This window comes from Centrocercus urophasianus, unplaced genomic scaffold (assembly GCF_019232065.1).
Source record: "Centrocercus urophasianus isolate 14NV4802_14NV808 unplaced genomic scaffold, USGS_Curo_1.0 seq_16, whole genome shotgun sequence".
NCBI classification, from domain to species: domain Eukaryota; kingdom Metazoa; phylum Chordata; class Aves; order Galliformes; family Phasianidae; genus Centrocercus; species Centrocercus urophasianus.
In genome coordinates this window covers 38981064-38995146 of record NW_024884711.1, presented here as the reverse complement: position 1 = coordinate 38995146, position 14083 = coordinate 38981064, and the positions used below count along the sequence as shown (strand labels likewise).

Here is a 14083-nt window from a genome sequence, read left to right as displayed (position 1 = left end):
AATTCATGAAGCATAGACATCACACATGACAATGACTCAAGCGTTGCAAGGCTACCATGTAGAAGTTTCAGAGTTGCTACAGGTGTTGGTAAACTCCAAATAGACAATAAATGTCTCAGCAAATACAATGTCAGAGTTAGTTAGTACTAGCTAACATGCATACTTCTGCAGTACTTCTTCATCAGGGCTGTTTTTCTCTACAGCAGTTATTCCTGATTTCCTGGTGTAACAGCCATCATACAAATGAGTTGGGTGACAAAATAATTAGCTCTTTAAGAGTGATACACAGTATATCAAATTTCAGTCTAACTCTTCGGATCCCTAGAACACTAAATATTCTACCAGCAAGTGTTAGATGCTGAAGCAGACTTACTGCACAAACAGCAGTAAGAGTCTGTTGTTCCACAATGACCTAAAAGCTCTGCTTACCTACACTAATTTCCAATCAATGCTCTGCTCTATATCATAGAATCACACAGTAGATGAGGTTGAAAGGGACCTCTGGGTCTATTCTCTGCTCAAGCAAGGCGATGTAGAACAGGTTGCCCAGGACCACATCCAGATGGCTTTTGAAGATCTCCAAGGAGGAAGAAATATATAGAAATATATATATCACTCAAACCTTATAATAGAATGCACAGAGTTTTTAAGCCAACATTTTGACATGTGAACAGCTTTTCCTACAGATAAGGGATTCATTTTTAATTCTGCTGAAGAAGAGCCAGAACCTACTCTAAATTGACACGATACAGCTAACTTCAGCTGCATTAAAAAGACTCACTGAAGCTATGTAAATCTTGTGTATGACGATCACAGAATCACAGAATATTTAAGGCCGGAAAAGACCACTAAGATCATCTAGTCCAGCCATCAGCCCATCCCCACCATGCCCACTAACCATGTCCCTTGGTGCCACATCTGCACAGTTCTTGAACACCTCCAGGGACTGTGACTGTAGTGTTGTTGCTTATGAAACGCTTTTCTTTAAAGAGAGGGGAGGAGGGGGAGAGACGGAGGAGCTCTGAGAGGCATTTCTTTTCTGCACAGAAGTGAAAGTTTCCTTACACCAAACCCAATGCCCAGTGTCTGCACATTTCTCACTGTGGCACAAATCCTGTTAATCGTAGAACAAGGCCTAAAACAGACTCCACTGTCCAAAGGAATCCAGAGGAACACATGAACTTTAGCTGAGCTTTAGAACTGTTCCTGCATTTGTTTACACAGCTGTTCCATTTGCCACCAGGATCACAACTATTTTTCTCTTGAGTTATTTCAGATATGAAACGCTATACAAAATCAATTCCTTTTATTTTACAGTCCCGCAAGTGAAGATTTTATATCCATTAATTTTGTCATGAATCTGATCTACTGTGCAAACAAAAAGGCCATTTCTCATTCTGAAACCAAAGTTTATTCTAAGTACTTTTGAGCATCATGATTTTGATTAACAGTTAGCACTGCATATAAACAATGCTACATATAAACAATTCCTACAGTGTGAAACTAAAGAACTTCTTACTCAACAGAAGATTCTTCCATTATGTTAAAATATTATTTTGTTATTTTGGTGCTGTTAAATAACAGGGTGAATCAAGAACGAACAGCAGAAGCAGATTAACAAAGTTAGGTTTAACCGAAAACAAGCTCAATTTCATACTCTGTCAACAAAGAAACAACTTGGTTATTGCATCCCACAATTTTTCATGTAGGTGAGACTGCAGAATTGTACTAATTATGTACACAATCATGGCTGAAAAGTCTAACAAACAGGAATATTCAGAGCTGGGAGAATTCATAACAAAAGAAATAAGTAAGCAGCTAAATAAATGTTCATCCAGCACCTGAATGTTCCAATCCACTCGGATCTTTCACTGCTTATCACCATATCTCAAATGTAACCTGGAATATATTAGGCCTCAAATATCTTCTTCCCTTTGGTTAATTCATTTTCACTTTTTTGGCCGTATCAAAATACGTATTTGGCAGAGTGTACAACATAAGCTTCTGTGAAAGTCTTTGTTAAGCCACATAGTATCACCATTCATTTTTCATTATGATAGCCCAAATATACAAGAGATGAGGTCTACAGTCAAGAGTGATGACTTTTATTAACCCACGCTCAAGAATCAGATGAGATCTCAAGCAGAAGAATTTGTCCATTTGTCCTAGTTCTATTAGCTGGCCTTAAAAACATATAGGAACTCCTTGAGGCTATGGCTCCACTACATACTTAGACTACTGTAGTTACAGCAACTTTATTATTACAACATGGACCAAGGGTGCATTTGGCAGGGGACAATGTCTTGTATTTCAAACATCCAGAAGTACTTTCTTTGTCCACATGTAAGATAACAATTTATTTAACGGTAAGCACTTGAAGAGAAGTAGGCTGAATGGAAACTGGTGATTTTGCTTTTCCAGCTGACCTTGAAGCCAGCTGGAATTCATTCACTTATTGGAACTGGGTAAAATACACGGAGATATTCCATCGGCATGCAGATTACTATTGAATTCTGAGTAAAAACTTGTACTGCATGTGGCTGCCACAGTGTATGCCAGTCCTGGTTCTCCTGTTATTTTCAAGAAAAGAAGTCCTGGGGATAGCACAAACACAAGCCTTCCTCTAGCCTGAAGTCAGGACGCAGCATGAGGTGCACATTCCTCCTGCAGGGTACCCCTCGCAGCTTTTGAGTTTACACATCCCTGAAAATCTCAACTAATTAAATCCGAGACAGTGAAGGAGAGATGCTGGCTTTCATTTTCTGATGTTGTTACCTATGTTTTTATCAAATATCAAATTCCTGCAGCTTTGACCCCGAGAATCTCACCGAGCACCACTGCTGATACCTCTTCAGGACCAGGACTTGTAATAATGTGAATAAAGTTATGCAAAGAACCTCAAAAATCATGGCAAGGTAAGTTTTTAGGCATGAGCTGATAAAACCCAGAAATGTTATAAAAACGAAAATCAGTATTTAAAAAAAAAAATAATTAAAATTTCTTCAGTGCATTACAAGTTATTTACTGTCCTTCATACTAAGAATAATGTAATCACTAGAAAAAATTATTTGTCTAGCTGTGCAAGTATTCACCACTAGCAAAACTGCTTAAATGAAAAGGGAAAAAAAGATAGCTGTGTACACAAAATTAGCACGAGAATTAGCAATCAACTGTAGTTCATACACTGTCCTTAGCAGATAGCATCCTCTTTATTAATAAATGATGAACTGCTTAGTGGAGTTTTTGCTTAGTGATATCACCATAATAACAAACACATGTTTTATTTATACTTCGAGTTACATCCAAAATATGCAAGCCATTCACTGACAGATTCTCTCTAACATCTAAAGACTCTTTACCCCAGATTCAAACTTTCATTGATCTAGATAAGATAGTACTCCATCAAAACTAAGGGGAATAATGCAACGACTTCAGTCGCTGCGCATGATGACTTCAGTTGCTGCACTCATCTTTGGGGATTTTCTTTCTGTGATACAACAAAGCAAAAAACTGCATTTCTTAAAGCCAGCTGCACTTTATTCGTAAGGATGGTATTTTTTCTCTGTGGGATACAGTGCTATTTGTGCAGCAGATTGTATTTTGACAGATGTAACCGTATCATAAAAAGGCCCTTAGCACTACCAGACTGGTAGCTCACGAACGCTCGTGAGCTCCAGGATTTCATTAAAACCGAACAACAACAACAACAGAAGAACTCCCCTCCCAAAACTAACAAAAAAATAACAATTAAAATGTTTTTGAGAGTGTAAAATGCCTCCAAACCACTTACCTCCCCCACACCAGTCTGCAGAATTCTCAGCCCAGTTGTTTTTTCAAGCTTCTCTTTGTTCATGGCTATAAGGAAAATCAAGATTGAGAGAGTTATGGGAAAGCTGAAATGTGCATAATTTTGCAGCACATGTAGTGTAACCAGCCTCCCTTCCTATCCTCCATCAATAAATTCATGACTTTTGCCATCTACGGAATATTTTTCCCTGCCAGTCATTCTGCTATTCAGTGTTTTGAATGCATAAATGCACCATTAATTGATCACTTTTCTGTGAAAAAGAAAATCAAACTAATTCTTGCTCTCTTGTATACAGAACATGACACATTTAATACATCCACAGTGTGTCTAGGAAGTTCTCTTTGGTAGAATCTTCCCACCGTCGTTCTTGAAGCAAGGAGCAGTGTGGCATCTTGCCACTGCAGCAGCACTGTCACCATGTATGATATTTCAGAATAAATTACAGTTTTACCTAGCAGGGAAGATAAATAGTTTATCTCAAAACATCAGGATGCAGTGCACAATATTTTCCTTTCTAAAATTGAGATTTTTTTCCTATTTATCAGTTTCTGGATCAGTAAAAGCACTCAAAAATAATCAGAAATAAAACAGCATAAAAAAAACCCAACAAAATATGAGTAGTAATAACTGAGACTAGGTTATACCTATTACCTAGAAATGTCCTTTGCATGGACTTGAGCACTAGCATTGCCCAAACTAGTCAAGGATGAGATCATGAGAGCTGAGGGTATAGGGTAAGGTCACCTTGTTTGGGGCAGGAAGGTGTTAACCATTCAGATGCATACTGTATCAGTTGGATTCGTGGCCAAAAAACAGACACCCATCCTGTTTTATTTATTAATAGAAACGAAACCTTACAGCCTTATTAAACTCTTCTCACTTGGTTGTCTAGTCATTGACTATCTAATCCAAGTGAGTCATCTAGGTTCTCTCTGCAGTCAATGGAAAGATATGAACATTTAACACTGAGTCATCCCACACAGCTTACACACATCAGGAGGCACCTCTCTCTTTCCTCTGATTACAAGGACTACTGGGATAGACTCAGCGTCTCAATTTAAGAAAGCTGAAGGAAGTACTGCTACCAGAAAGCACAAGAAGTGTGCCAGAACATACTATAAACAGTAAATTTACATAAAAATACAGAAAAGAATTCATATATTTTTCCTACATTTTGGAAAAATACAATTTAATTGCAGCTGTTTGAAACATTCAGAACAATTCACATCACAGCAGACATTTCTTAGGAGCAATATTATTGTGAGATGATGCTTTCTTTAGTTTGTCCAAAGTAGAACATAAATGACTCACGTTTATTTCAGAGGTGAGTTGTATCATTAGGGCTCATTTTCACCTCATATATCCAAAACGCTGAATTATTTTTCTAAGTATTTGTATGTGCAAAGACTCAAAAAGTAAAAATGTAAGCAAATCTAATACAGAGAAATTTTTCTACCTCCAGCAAGATATTAATATTGTGCATGATGCAAATAGAGAGGAAAGCTCAGTCCATCTTTTAGACCCAGCTGTTTTGCTGATGAGAACACAGAATCCCTAGCACAAACATGTGGTTTGCTGGATCACAGCCTAAAAAACATACACAATACTCACATACATACTACTTAGACCATGCTTCACACATTAACAATGTATGTGTTTATTACACTCAGTCACTGCAACTGCACAAGGATGGTTTGGCTGGATCACATGATTTGAGACCATATTATATAAGTTGTACAATATGAATTTCCAAAAAGTTAACCTTTGCAAACAAGCTTGATTTTCAGCCTTGAGATGGACTCTGGATTTTGTTGCTTGATGGCAGATAATTTGCCACACTGATGTTTTCCCTTTTGGATTGTGCCCTGCTAGCGCATTGATAGAATCAAGCTCAGCACATACATTAAAGACATTTCTATCAAATGCAAAAATTTAAAAGATTAAAAAGAACTGGAAACCCTATGGCCTCCTTCAGAAAAACTGCACCAAATGATTCTTTGGTAACTTGGGGCAAATACAGCTGTGCAGCAGAGTGGCTGTAAAATAAATGAGGTACAAGTAAACAAAAGGCTAAATCCTATACGTACTTTTATATTGCAAGAAAAGTTAACAGGAAATATGTGGTCTGCTGAATCACTGAATTTTGTATTCACTGCTACATATTTGACCAATCTCTTCTTTATAGGCTTCCTGCAAACTTTAGTTTTTGAAGCTTTGAGATATATATACATAAGGCATACTTAACACACCCTTCCCTCTTGATATTGGCTAAAAGAAAAAGGACAGCTCTGACAGCTGTTCTAACCTGAACCTTGCCAAAATAGAGAGGCATGAAGGCATGCTGTGTTACTGATCAAATCAGAACCTAAAAAGGCCGAAGCTCAGGAACTGTCAGACCACAGAGAGAGACACAGCCAAACATCCCCAGCATCTTCACTCCCAGTGTGTAGCAGAAGCATATTTTAACTACTCTTGAACTCCACAAACAGTTTAGGAAAGCCAAAAATTCAGTCAAAAACAATGGTGCCAAGCTTATAGCATCAACCACATATCAAGAAACTGCTTGAAGTTACTGAACATGATATAACTTCTCAACTCTTTCTACCTATAATTGTAGTTAAGAATGTCAATACGCTAAAGTTACATGAGGAAAAAGTGGTGGGAAAATAAATTCAGTTCCTTGAAAACTGGCCAACATTTTAAAGAGTATTTTACTGTGCTACCTACTAGTTTTCACCACAGTAGAAATATTCAGCAGATAATATTTCTGATGCAGAATTTATGGACTAGAAATAATAATTTTGTGTAAGTAAGTTGCACAAAGTTGATTTGTTTTCATCCTTGGCTTAATGTCCTGAAATACTAATGGAGGACTCACAAACTTATCAGCAAAAAGCCATAATCCAATCTAGTGTCCTTCTATGATGGATTGATCACAATAGCCAAAAAGGGAAGGTCAACAGATATAATCTACCTGGAGTCCTGGAAGGCCCATGGTCCCACACCATATTGTTATTTCTATACTGGGAAGGTATAGATTTGAAGGATGGACTATATGGTGAATAAGGAACAGACTGGGAGAGCTCACTGAGAGCAGCCCTGAGGAAAAGGAGTCAGGAGTTCTGGTGCATGAAAAGCTTGATGCAGGACAACAGTGCGTCCTGGAAGGCCAATTGTATCCTGGACTGCATCAGAAGAGGTGGTCAGCAGGGTGAGGTAGGTGATTGTTTTCCTCTACTCTGCCCTCGTGAGGCCCCGTATGGAATACTGCATCTAAATCAGAAGCCACAGCACAAGAAAGACATAGAGCTGTTGGAGAAGCTCCAGAGGAGGGCCATGAAGATGGTCATAGGTCTGGAGAAGATGAGGCTTTGGGGACACCTTATAGTAGCCTTCCAGTACCTAAAGAAAAGCTGGAGAGAGACTATTTAAACAGGAAGATAGTGGTAGGACCTTTTAAACTTAAAGATTATAGATTTAGGTTAGAAAAAGTTTTTAAGTACAAGGCAGTGAGGCAGTGGCATAGTTTGCCCAGAGAAGCTGTGGATGCCCCATCCCTGGAGGGGCCCAATGCAAGGTTGGATGGAGTCTGGGCAACCTCATGTAATAGGTGGCAACTCTGCCAATGGCAGAGACATTAGAAGTAGATGATCTTTAAGGTCCCTTGAATCCAAGCCATTCCATGATAGAAAAAACAGCTACTCCAAAAAAAGGAAAAAAAAGAAAAAAACAACCTCTCAAATAAATAAACAAATAAAACCAATTCCATTTGCAATGTACAAATCCCATTTTTTAATCTCCCACTGAAACAAAAAGAGCCTCCAAACACACAAAAAGGAGGCTTTTAAATTAAATTCACGAGATGAAGGATATGCAAATTACCTGGAGAAGCAGAGCCCTATAATGTTCTCAAAATTCTGCAATAGCCTATTTAATTAGTATTTTAATTTATCAGAATAATTCTTTGCACTTGACAATTTATGCAGTATCCCATATAATTAAGCACGTAGCTACAGTGGAATAATTTTGCCTTCTCTCTGTATACCAGTTATTTTAACCTGAAAGAATCTGTGGAAGTCTCTTCTGTGATCTAAATTACAATGGGGACAACTTAATGGCTTTGCTCTATTAGGGAGCACGATGAGGGTGTTACTGAGTGTGCCAGGGTAGCGACTGTCACTATTCTTAGTCTTCACCAACCAGAGGGAAGTTTGACGTGTTTCCCAAGGGCTAACATTTATTTCCTTCAGCAAAGTTATCTGCCAGTGGCATAGTCAGGAATTTGACTGCTTAGTTTTGTAGTCGGCAGGTTTGACCTCAGCTCACTGGTTATTAGGAGAAACAAGTTACAGGTAGAACTTCAGTCTCATTGTAACCCTTCTGGAAGAAGGAAGCCCTGAGAAACAAGTGGTTCACAAAGGTTTGATGTAAAGGAGGTTACCAAGCATAACCATGCCCTCCAAAATACTCATGGGAGCACGTGTACACTGGTACAAGTGCTGCAGGATTTACCCCCTCCATGGAAGAAATCACCCTAAATATGGAAAGTATTTGTCAGAAGATGGTATCACTCACAAGGAAACCTTATTTTTCTGCTATGTATCTGACTTTGAGGGTGTGTTTTATCTAATTAAACACAGAAGACAACAGTATTTACAGCCATATGATTCCCCTGACCTCTATTACATGCCCATTTCAGAATGAGTCAATTCATGCCCTGGACTCACTAACGATATTGACTGAACCTCCAGTCAATAAAACGATGGAAGGCAATTAATTCAGATTTACCGTCCAATGAATTCTACACCAACGATTCTCTTCACAATTGTTTGTTGCAAAGCCCCTTTCACAAAGATAAATTCAGAAGAATTTCATCTATTTTCCTGTCTTTGCGGAAAGGAAAGGGAAACGGAGGAAGGGAGATCCAGAGAAATGGTATTTATTATGCTTATAATTTTTTAACAGATTTCACAAATCTAACACAAGCAAACATTACATTTATTTCTATCAAGTGCTTTGGATTGTATGGAAAGTTTCTTTATAGGATGAACCAGAGAGACTGCCTTTATGGTTGTACATGGGTGGCATACGTACACAGCACATACAAAAATCTTTGCCTCTTGTAATTCAATGAAAATGGATTCCCATAATGTTTGGGCCCTCTCTCTGCTGAGAATTTTTAGAGTAAACCTGTTCTTGCACATCCTGAAACTGCTGAGGTAGTCACAGAGCAGAGAAAAAACATCTCAGAGAGACAGCTCAGCACTGTCTAGGTCTTTCAGAATATTGTAGTATGTGGATATGTAATATAGGCTTTCCAACTTTGTGCACTTGGCTTTGCTAGAAATAATCAAAACACATTTTAATGAACTTGGAATTAGATACTTAAGTATAGCCATGTTCAGAAGAGTAGACTTCCTGGAATACAAGATAAAACCTCTTTCCCTTCAGTACACATCTCTGAATTCCTCTCGGCACTCCTTCCAGGGAATGCAGCCTGTGAATCTGTAACTCCTCTCCCCAAGCAGGAGTAGTACTGGGTGGCAGGTAAATAAGTCACAAAACACAACACAAGCATCCAAAGTGCTCCAGACAGCACAAAAATTACAAACAAAAATTACAAACAAAAATTACTAACTCAAGAAGCCACATGCAAGGAGAGGAAAGTTCCCTCCACTCAATTTTACAATTTAGTGAAGGGAAAGTATACAGACTGCAGGGTAAAAGGCATTTTGTCTTCCATTCGTCAGTGGGTGATGAAGAGAGATTGTAGCTTCATGCGTAATTTCTAGTTAACTGGCAGCCAGGCCTGGATTGAAAATGGTTGCAGAGATGTCAAAGCGACATATCTGTACTAGTGACAGCTTGCTAAATATTATGTCATATTCAATTTTCAAGTCATTTTTCAAATGATTTTAATTAGATATTGTTTCAATCTCACGTGCGTTAATTTAATTTCTGGTATCAACATTTCAGCTTTCAATCTGCTCAGATACAGTACCTTGCTGTCTGGAATAATTTAAAATATCGTTTGCTTCTCTAGCGATTTTCAGGGCACACATCATTTACAACCCTCTCTAGCTAATAAGACTAGCAGATGGAAATTCAGGCCATACTCCCTGTGCCCCTTTGGATTTTCACAGATTTTGGTACAAGACAGCCAAATATACATGTACACAATCGAGGACTTTCCATCTCCGATTCTCTTCAATTCTGTTAAAAATGCACAAGAAATAAGCAATTTGTCAGGCAAATAGCAGCACTGCATAAGAGAAAAACTGGCCCATACCAGAGAATCTAAAAGTTGAATATTTTTAAAAACTCATTCACTAAAGTGAAATCGCTTTCCCTTCTCTAAAACATTTACCTCTCATGCCCCCGAGATCCCACAGTCAGAAAATGTTGAAGGATAGGGCTGCAAGCATCTGATACATCAAGACCTCTCACAGCTCTCTGTTTGCATAGATTAGACACACATATTTTAAGCATATTCTTTCTGCCTGACTGCTTGTATTGATTTATTTTTACTGACTTAATAAATAGCTGCTCAATTGTATGTTTTCTCCTAACTGTCCTTTAAAATCAGCACAATGCTATTTTAAAATATGATATTTAAATTGTAGCAAAGGAGTGTGGAATATATTAGATAACATTTTTGCATTTCTCTGGAGGATTTATGTTAATAGTAGGATCTCTCCCTATGAACGTTGCTTGTCTCAATTAAAACATCAGTTGAGGCTCACTTGTTAGACAAGAACAAACGTATTGTCAGAGATCGAATTATCCCATCTTGAGATAGGCATCATTTCCTCATCATATATAAACACATACGATGAATATATATGGTCATATGAGATATTTTTCCACAGGCAAAAAAATATATATATAGCTCCAAAATACTTCAGCGGTAAAACATTCCTACAAACAACATCACAGCTACGGAGAGGAATTTTTTAGGTGCAGTGTCAATGTGATGGTTCAATCCTGGAAATATGAACAACACTACTTGATATAAATTAGAACTGTAGGAATGAAAACCATTTATTGGTTCTTAATACTTTCTTGCAGAGCTTCAGAAACCCATTTTCAAAATTATTTTCCTAAATCAGTCCATGTCCACCAACTGCAGAGAACTGAGTACTGATAATGAAAAATAGCCATGCTTTAGTTGTGTATGTTTTACAATTGAGAATATACCTCACTGACTTATTAACTTTTTAATACTGCTAACCACTGCAGTTGTAATAATTCAATCCTGTACATTTCTTTATGCTCTGTATGGCACATGTATGTGTAACAATTTGCTTGCATACTTAAAACACTTATCTAATATTTATAGCTAAAGATTTACCTATTCAGCCAATGCTAGCAGAAATGGATGAAAAGAAGTGTTACTCCACTCTTCATATCAACTTTTCTTCAGATAAAAATTCCTTGACACATTTCAGCCCCATAAAAGTAATTGAGGTAGAACAACCTGCAGCAAGCTGAGCAGAAGCCCAAGTAGAATACACTCAAGTAGACAACTGCAGCATGAGGAGACAATTTTTCTCAGCAAACTCCTTTCTGGGCTGATTGCTAATGTCTAGACTAACTTTTTAATTGTATTTTTTGTCAGTCCCAGTCAGCTTAACATTGAACTTCACCATCATATGTTCAGTCTTAATTTTTACAAATTAGAAGGCAAGATTCGTGGTCCCATGGGATGGAGGGTAAGAAGGACCATCTGGATTTCTCTCAGCCATTCTCAGTGTGGGGAAGGCTTTGCCTCCTCACCTTCACAACACTGAAGGAGCTTCACATGAGCTTAAAACCACAGTTTCTTCTCTTTCCATTTAAACAAACAGGATCATGGAATAGAATTGTAGAACAGTTTTTCTGTTTTATTTATGCTTAAGATTTTGACAGATTGGTTTCATTTTCTTTTGATAAAATACTACTAAAATATGATAATAGATAATTGCAGTCAGCTTTTCAAGGTTAGCTAAATATTCTGGAGTTCCATATCCGCTTTTTGCTTCTGTTTGTATATTCTCTCTTTCCATATTCCTCATTTTAGTCCCTCAGGATATCCACTGCATCTCCCTTCTCTGTTTTACTGTTTTCATGTAAGAGTTCTCTGTCCTCTTTACAAATACAAACAGCTATGTAAGATCAGTCCCTTGTCCATTTAGCATTTTAGAAGAAGTGGAAAAAATTAGGAGCTTCTATGGTCAACTCTATGTAATCGAAACAAATATATTTACTTACTTCCAGCCCAGGAAGAGTAATATCTAAAATAATTCTCTCTCATGTTCTCTCTTTTCTAAAAATACAAACTGGGGCTACGAGAAAAAACCAGAAGTGTTTCAGAAGCTGGTACAGGTGATGTTTATAGTTTCATAGAAAATAAGGTAATAGTTATCTGGACTTTAAATGAGGGAGAACAACCTTTTACGAGGGTGGATAGAGATAGGAAAAGAGGGAATGGTTTTAAACTAAGACAGAAGGTGTTTAGGTTAGATATTAGGAGGAAGTTTTTCACACAGAGGGTAGTGACACAGGAACAGGTTGCCCAAGGAGGCTGTGGATGCCCCATCCCTGGAGGCATTCAGGGCCAGGCTGGATGTGGCTCTGGGCAGCCTGGTCTGCTGGTTGGTGACCCTGCATGTAGCAGGAGGTTGAAACTGGATGAGCATTGTGATCCTTTTCAACCCAGGCCATTCTATCATTCTGATTCTATGTATGTGTGTTTTCACTGAAATGGATGATGTGTTACTAAGAGGAGGGAAAGGACTACACCACCCTTCCAGCAGCTGACCAACTACACTTTTAACATTTCTATTATGTTTCAATAGGAAACAACTGAAAGGATTCAGGAAAAGAAAATGGAGAACAGTCATTCCTCCCTTAGAGCAGGGATCCACTCTGTCTGAAGGCTCCCCTGGAAAGTACACTGAGCTTTTTTGATATTACAACACGTAATACTTAGAGCTACACAGGTTGGCTGCTAACTATTAAGTCTCATCATTGTTAAGTTGTACAACAAATGTTGTACTTTCTCCTATTTACATCACCTAGAGACTTCTCATGGAAACAGCCTGAAATGCATGATTTATTCTTACTTAAAGTCTGTTGAAATTTTTAGACAGATGTTGTAGCATGTTTGCATTGGTATATGAAAAATTTAAGAGGCATTACCACTAATTCACAGCATGCCAAACTGTCACTATTTTTAACAAATACACATTCAATAACTGTCATTTTTTTTCCAGTCATTTCCTCAACTTCCACAGTTAATAAAACAGTACCCTTTAGGTTCATTTCTTTAATGATCCAAAACACAACTACAAGCCATGCTATTTGTTATTCATCTGCAACTACACTTAATGTCATCCTCATGGCACAAATGTAACAAGACTGAGTTGGGAAAACATTAGCAATATTTCAACTGACTGGTTCACTAAATCATGAATAACACAGCTAATGCACAAGGTCATTCACTAACAAAATCTATTTGCCATGCCCTCGGAATAAAATGAAAATATTTATTACCACGGAAGCCACTGGTAACAGGAGCTACTATAAAGCTTTCCGGTGGAAGTGGACAGGGATGATGTCAACTTGCCAATTGTTTCTCATAAGATTTTTCACAATGAAACTTTGGAAAGCTACCTCAGTATCTTTAAAAGAATTTATTTGAAAAAGAAATTCAGCAAAATAAAGCAGATTCAGTGAAACCTGCACAACACAAGCTCAGTGTATTTAAAAGAGTACCAACGTTGACCACATCATTAAAAAATGATAAAATCATGTTTTGCCAAGAATGAGGAAATGGAAAATAAGGATGTTCTTTTAAAGATGTTCTTTAAAGATGTTCTTTTACAGGAATGACTGAGTTCCAAGTGCATTTATAGAATTTCCATACGCATGTGTGAGGACAGGTGTGCATATTTGATGAGAATGATGAGAAAAAGGATTTAACAGAGAAGACCTACAAGCATGAAGAATGGTTACCCTGCAGTCTGTGGGGACAGCTGTAAGGGAAAGGTTACAGTTCCTATTGCCAGTCTCAGAAAACTCTGGCACTTGTTCAGTAGCTATCTAAAGTACAAACTCAACACCTGAAACCTGAACGAGTCCTTCTAAATACTTTATTTCTCCCACTAGAAAGACAGAAAGGATTGCTGAAGCCATACTCACAGTATTTATTATTGCAAATTATTCTATCATATGCAAATTCTTCTCATTGCCAGCACCCTTGAGTATATGGTACTGTGCAAGCACAGAGCAAGC

The 14083-nt window shown here is 37.8% G+C and overlaps 1 protein-coding gene across 1 annotated transcript in view; it reads right to left on the bottom strand.

Moving 5' to 3' along the window:
- PTPRN2 (protein tyrosine phosphatase receptor type N2) overlaps positions 1-14083 on the bottom strand; it is a 622313-nt gene that overhangs the window by 227528 nt on the left and 380702 nt on the right. The window contains exon 12 of the mRNA XM_042817469.1: positions 3791-3855. Coding sequence (XP_042673403.1) covers positions 3791-3855 — 65 coding nt within the window. The remainder of the gene's footprint in view (positions 1-3790; positions 3856-14083) is intronic.